Source organism: Coenobita brevimanus, chromosome 65 (assembly GCF_032717465.1).
Source record: "Coenobita brevimanus isolate Jiangsu-jjx chromosome 65, ASM3271746v2, whole genome shotgun sequence".
NCBI classification, from domain to species: Eukaryota; Metazoa; Arthropoda; class Malacostraca; order Decapoda; family Coenobitidae; genus Coenobita; species Coenobita brevimanus.
Window position 1 is genome coordinate 8,859,695 of NC_137018.1, and position 6,311 is coordinate 8,866,005.

Here is a 6,311-nt window from a genome sequence, read left to right on the forward strand (position 1 = left end):
ATGGAAAATATAAAAGACAAAATCGTACAATAGGGCCCAATGGAGAATTTTTAAAAACCTTTTTCATTTTTTTTGAAGAAAAAAAAAATCGCAATGAAAGGTTTAAATATTTATACCGTAACATGAAACGCGGAGCACCTTACGGAACATTTTATGAAGAATATTTCACGGAACAGTACGCGGAACACTCTACCCACCCATATAACGGAAACATTTACGGAACAGTTTAAGGGAAGATGTTAGGCGAATATTCTACCTCACATTTACGCAGTGTCTGGATCATTTACGGAACATTTAGTGCTGAAAATATTTACGCGGAACATTTAACGGAGCATTTAAAGTAAATAATTTTTACGGAATGTACGAAGCAGAACATTTTTACGGAGCATTTAAAGTATCGTGGACATTTAACGAAGCATTTTAAGTATCGTGGAGATTTAACGAAGAATTTTAGGTATCTTGGACATTTAACGAAGCATTTAAAGTATTGCGGACATTTAACGAAGCGTTTTAAGTATCGTTGACATTTAACGAAGAAAAAGTTTCGCGGACAATTAAGGAAGCATTTTAAGTATTGTGGACATTTCAAGAAGCATTTAAAATATCGTGGACATTTAACGCAGCATTTAAAGTATCGTGGACATTTAACGAAGCATTTAAAGTATCGTGGACATTTAACGAGGCATTTTAAGTATCGTGGACATTTAACGGAGCATTTTAAGAAGAGCATTTTCAGGGAGCATTGTATGGAAAATTTTTGGCAGTCATTTTTGCTTGAACTTTTAGCCTAATTCTCAGTCAAGCTTACGATCAATTTTCTGTCGTAATTAAGCTTTGTTTTGGCGGGAAATACAAGGAAGGGAGAACGTACAGAATCTTACTATGTCTCTTGTTCGTCCCTCTGCCAAAACACCATTCCACTTCTTTTTCTTCTTGCTTCTCCTCCTCCTTCTCTTCCTCTTCTTCTTCTTTTCTTTTCTCCTTCTTCTTCTTATCTTTCTCCTCCTTCTCCTCCTCCTCCTCTTCTTCTTCTTCTTCCTCTTTCGCCTCCTCTTCCTCTTCTTCTTCTTCTTCTTCTTTTCTCTTTCGCCTCCTCTTCTTCTTCTTCTTCTTCTTCTCCTTTTCTCCTGCCGCGGCTCCTCCTCCTTTCTCTCCTCCTCCTCCTCTTCTTTCTGCGACAGAGCACTGATCGCTAAGTATTATGTACAGATCCGGGCCTTGCATTTCGAGAGCATAAACAGCTACAAGCCAAGACGCCTTTTTGTTTCACCCAAACTACAGCAACGCCAGACGATTTTATTTAATTAAGAAAAGACGTTCTCGGGTTCAGTGGGTTGAGACTCTTAAAACAAAAAGGTAAAAGCATTCGGTTACCTAATTTGCGTCTTTTACCTGTTGTAGTGCCCCTTCAGTGTGATCATTTTTCTCCTGCGTTTCGGCTGCCCTCGAGACAATCTTATTAATCTCAAAAATAAATGCAATAACCAAAGTGGTAAAAAGGATCGCTCACTCACCTTTTTACTAACACACGATTTTTTTTATTTACATATATTTTCTACTATACTCCGTTCACTAAAATTTGGCCCAGATTTCTATTCTTTTTTCAGTTTATTTACCCCAACACACTGGCAGAATAAGACGCTACTATAACTCTACATCGTTTTCATAGCACTTTTTCGTGACTAGCATCATATTCTAGTGTTAATCTGTTGCTCGTCATTCAAGCTGGAAAGATGAAAATTTCAGGCCACATTAAAGTAAATGAACGGATCTTGAATTTGGCTCTCCGTTATCATGTTTTGTTTTTTCTTGGAGGGAGCAATCTTGCGGGCTCCTCGCCTTTGGTTCCTTCTTTCTTGCATAAAGAGAGAGAGAGAGAGAGAGAGAGAGAGAGAGAGAGAGAGAGAGAGAGAGAGAGAGAGAGAGAGAGAGAGAGAGAGAGAGAGAGAGAATACCCTGGGTCAAATTTATCCAGCTGAAGAAAGGTGAAATGAATATAATGACTCTGTTAATCATTCCACTGAGATGATTTTGTTTTTTATTGTATCCGACTCAGGCAATTTTACTTAATCCAAGAGTGACCTGTTTGAAGTCCTTAAAAAACAGTGATTAAAAACAGTGATTAATAAGAGTGATTAAAAAGCTGTTAAATATGCGATTAAAAACTGACAATAAACAGTGATTAAAAACAGTGCTTAGAAAGTGATTAGAACAGCAATTAGAAAGTGATTAAAAATTATTAAAACTGTGATTAAAAACAGCGATTAAAAAGTGGTTAAAAACAGTGAGGAAAAATGAATCAAAACAGTGATTAAAAGTTATTAAAACAGCGATCAAAAGCAGTGATTAAAGGGCGGTTAAAAAGTGATTAAAAACAGCGATTAAAAATTATCAAAACAGTGATTGAAAATTATTAAAACAATGATTCAAAACTAATTGTAGAGACACGGCGATCACTAATTCATTCTAGTTAATTCCCACATACATTATTCAGCTCAAGAACGCTCTCACTCCTCATAGTCATGAAAAACAATCCCTATTAACCACATCAATACGAATTTTATATTTTAATCTGTAATTTCCGAAAGATTTTACGCCAAGTTAGAGTGAACGGACTATAGACAAAATTTTCACTTTAGCTAAAAAGACCTCTCGTTTTGAAGGTCGGGTCTGATCCCTTCGAAAATGCTCTCCCATGAAAATAAAATCGGTTGAAGGTAGCATGAATAAAATACGAAACACGTCATCTGTCCAACTCTCTAATGCAAGAGTTTACTGTTACTCCCAGTCCTTCATTTATGCAACAGGTCAACTCTGGAACTATCTCCCTCTGTCTGTATTTCCTGCTTCCTGTGATCTCCAGTCTTCCAAACGCAGTGTGTCCAGGCATCTCGAAATGATCGGATCTTGAATTTGGCTCCCTCTTGCATCCTGTTTTTCTCTTGGAAGGAACAGTTTGCTGATTCGTGGCCTTTGACTCCTTCTTCCTAGCATAAAAAAAAATCAGAGTGAAGTGCTTTAATATATATCCTGATCTCCTAATTACGCGTCCCATTTTCGATCTGTTTGGTGTATTTCGCCCCCATACACAGTAAAATTCTCCCCATTCATGTATATCCGTTTTCTGTCTCTAGAAATAGCCTGTGTTATTTCTAGTGATTATTTAACCCCCTGGATTAGATGGTGTATTTTTTTTTTTATTTCTTTGATGCTGCGAGATGATGATGATGATGATGATGATGATTTTTACTATTACTATTATTATTACTCTGGGAAAGCCCCTGTCGTAGTGGTTTTAATGTGCAGCTGAATCTAACCCTTCCAGTTCAATATAACTTTCGCGAGATAAAATAAAATTGGAGATAGTAGGAATATAATGCAAAATAGTATGAACATTGTTGCATCTCTCTCTCTCTCTCTCAGGACCCCACTTATGGCCAACAATCCTGCTAATTTGAGGTGATAATGGAGGAGAGGCGAGGAGTGAACAGGACAGGCTGGGAATACAGGGCGTCACGTTCCCGCCAGGAGAAGGCATGGAGGCTGACTAGGCAATGAGTGGCTTGTCAGGGGTAGGCATTCACTGAGTTTGGGAGACTGTTTAGCACCTTTTTGTCAGCGATTTATTTTGATTTCTAGGCCACAATATTCTCCTGTAAGTTATCTCCGGCTGTTTTTAATTCAGAAGCGGATTGAGTAAAGAGCATAAGGGAATATCAGAATTGCTTACTATACAATAATATTCTCTTGGAGTGGAGAGGTATATGAGAGAGAAGTGTGTGAGCTGGGGGAAGGGCAGTAAGATGGCGGGGGACAGGGCGCCATGGAGGCGATTTGTTTATGGCCACCTCTTACGGGATTAAGGCGTCTGGCAATAGGTAGATAAATAGACAGAGAAATTATCTTTGTTTATTACACCCATGCAAAGCGAAAACAAAATAAGGGAATACTGGAAAGATATAGGTTGGTATTTTCACTGGTTACGGAAAGTCCTTAACACCCCTTCCTTAGTGATTTATTTTTGGATATGGCTGGTTAATGAAAACTTGTACTTTATTTATGCAGAGTATGGCGATAGCAAAATTACTTAAGTAACACAGAAGGGGATGACAAAGCACAATAAGCAAAATAAATCACTAAGGAAAAGGTGTTAGGCAGCTTCCTCAAATGAATAGAACACCACCGATAGTTGTAAGGAAGAGGACAAAAAAAAAAAAAATCAAGCTTATGGAAATACGGATCTCATCGGTTAAGAAGACTCCCTAACACCTCTTGCTGACCAGTTTATTCTGTAGCTGGTACGTTAAAATCCTCCTCTGTATTATTTTTAAAAACTATTTCAATTATATATATAACACAGAGTTCAGTATAAGTGTACATTATGGCTAAGAAAAAAAAATTGAGATGCTCTGATAGAATAATGTGTGTGTGTGTGTGTGTGTGTGTGTGGATTTGCTGTTAATAATAATCAATGCATATTCTGAAACAAGCTTATCCACCCATCGTTTAATCCTTTATTCTGTGCTACTTAGTCTAGATAAAAAGTCGCATCCTAAGTAACTCTGGGGTATCCCGTAACACCTCTTCCTTAGCGACTTTTTCTGCATACTATACCTCAAAATCCCCCCTTGTATATTACTGATGCAACAATGATGATATGAAAGAATTACCGATCATATATTCCTCAGTGGTATTATCTATCATTCCATCTATTTATCTACAGCCAGACACCTTAATCCCGTAAAGAGTGGTCACAAACAAATCGCCTCCATGTCGCCCTGCCCCCTGTCATTATTCGTTATGCATGCCATAAACCCCAGCTAACCTTTCTGGCCCACAGTTGGCTGGAGCGCCTTTTATTATTTCTGTTAAATTTTAGGAAATCATGTTAAACAAAAAAAAATATATATATATATAACGTCTCTCTCTCTCTCTCTCTCACACACACACACACACACACACACACACACACACACACACACACACACACACACACACACACACACACACACACACACACACATCACAGAACTCACGCAACATGGCTCAAGCATCATCACCCTCTTCCTACTCCCCATACAAACGCCTCCTCTCACCCCTGTGTCCAAACTCTAATACTCCCACGCCACACCCGGAGCCAAGCGGTGGTTTAGCAGCGTCAGTAGCGGCACAAGATTTACTCTCGGGCACACCAGTTCACTTCATCACCTCGTTAACTGTTATTTCCGATGTAGGTTCCCAAGTATGCAGAACAGGTTAATTTACTACATCATGCAAGAATATCTACGATCGTAATAATAACTACAAGCTTTCACAAACACCGCATTCAGATTTAAAGTAGATATATACGTGCAGGAGAAAATGTAAAAAATGCAGGATGGTAAACTGAGTATCCAGCGAGTCCATTTTCCTGGACAATTTAATATATTTCAGTGCCTCACCAATGAAATATTAATATGTTACTGCAAAGTCCTGTTAGTATATCGCCTCCCTTCAAGAGTGAGCAATGAGAGTAACTTTGAAATAGTATAGGTCATGATACTGATATGATGGTGGGGTACTCCCAAGAGGGCCGCTGTGTGAGAGGGTGTGGGCGACAAAAGGCGTCACCACTGCCCTTTTATCAACACACATCAATTACCGCACCGCTCTCACTGTTCTGGCCTACAGCTGAGTCCTTTCTTCATGATAGAGTTAAAGATCTTTTTATACATACAGCAGGATTTTTAATTCAGAGGTAACCGGGTGTAATTCCATCTTTCTTTCCAGGGAGAAAAGTAAATATTCAGTAAGAAATTACAACTGAAGAAAGATGATGACAGGGATCATTTTCCTCTACTCCTTCAAGGCCAACTTATGTCGCTGGAGTCTGCGAATACTAAATATGTCAGCAATTAATCCGATGGCTTACCTAGTCTCTTGGAAATCTCGGAGTTGTGCATCTTGGGATTATCTTGGGCCATCTTGCGGCGCTGTCCGCGGGACCACACCATGAAGGCGTTCATGGGCCGCTTCACGTGCGAGTCTTTGGCGCTCATCCTGCCGCCCAGCGCCGCCGCGGCCTCCCACACCAGCAGGCTTACAGCAGCTGCAGTCACTTCTTACACCACACACCGGATGATGACAACACCCTTTATCTTAAGTTTCGGGAGTTATTGTCCACATTCTTCATTTCAGTTTATTGCACTACGGGATGGACTGAAGGGTTTAAGTGGAGCACGTGGGTGGAGCAGAGGGGTGGCCGCGCCGAGCTGCCGCGCGGCCAGGGTGCGAGTGAATGTCGTCAGCGATGCCAGGCCATGTGATACACA

The 6,311-nt window shown here is 39.7% G+C and overlaps 1 protein-coding gene across 1 annotated transcript in view; it reads right to left on the reverse strand.

The window, feature by feature from the left end:
• The window catches only part of LOC145405052 (uncharacterized), a 28,062-nt gene extending 22,024 nt beyond the window's left edge, over positions 1-6,038 (reverse strand). Inside the window, exon 1 of the mRNA XM_080276551.1 lies at positions 5,912-6,038. Within this exon, the coding sequence (XP_080132677.1) occupies positions 5,912-6,038 (127 nt within the window). The remainder of the gene's footprint in view (positions 1-5,911) is intronic.
• Positions 6,039-6,311: the final 273 nt, after the last annotated feature.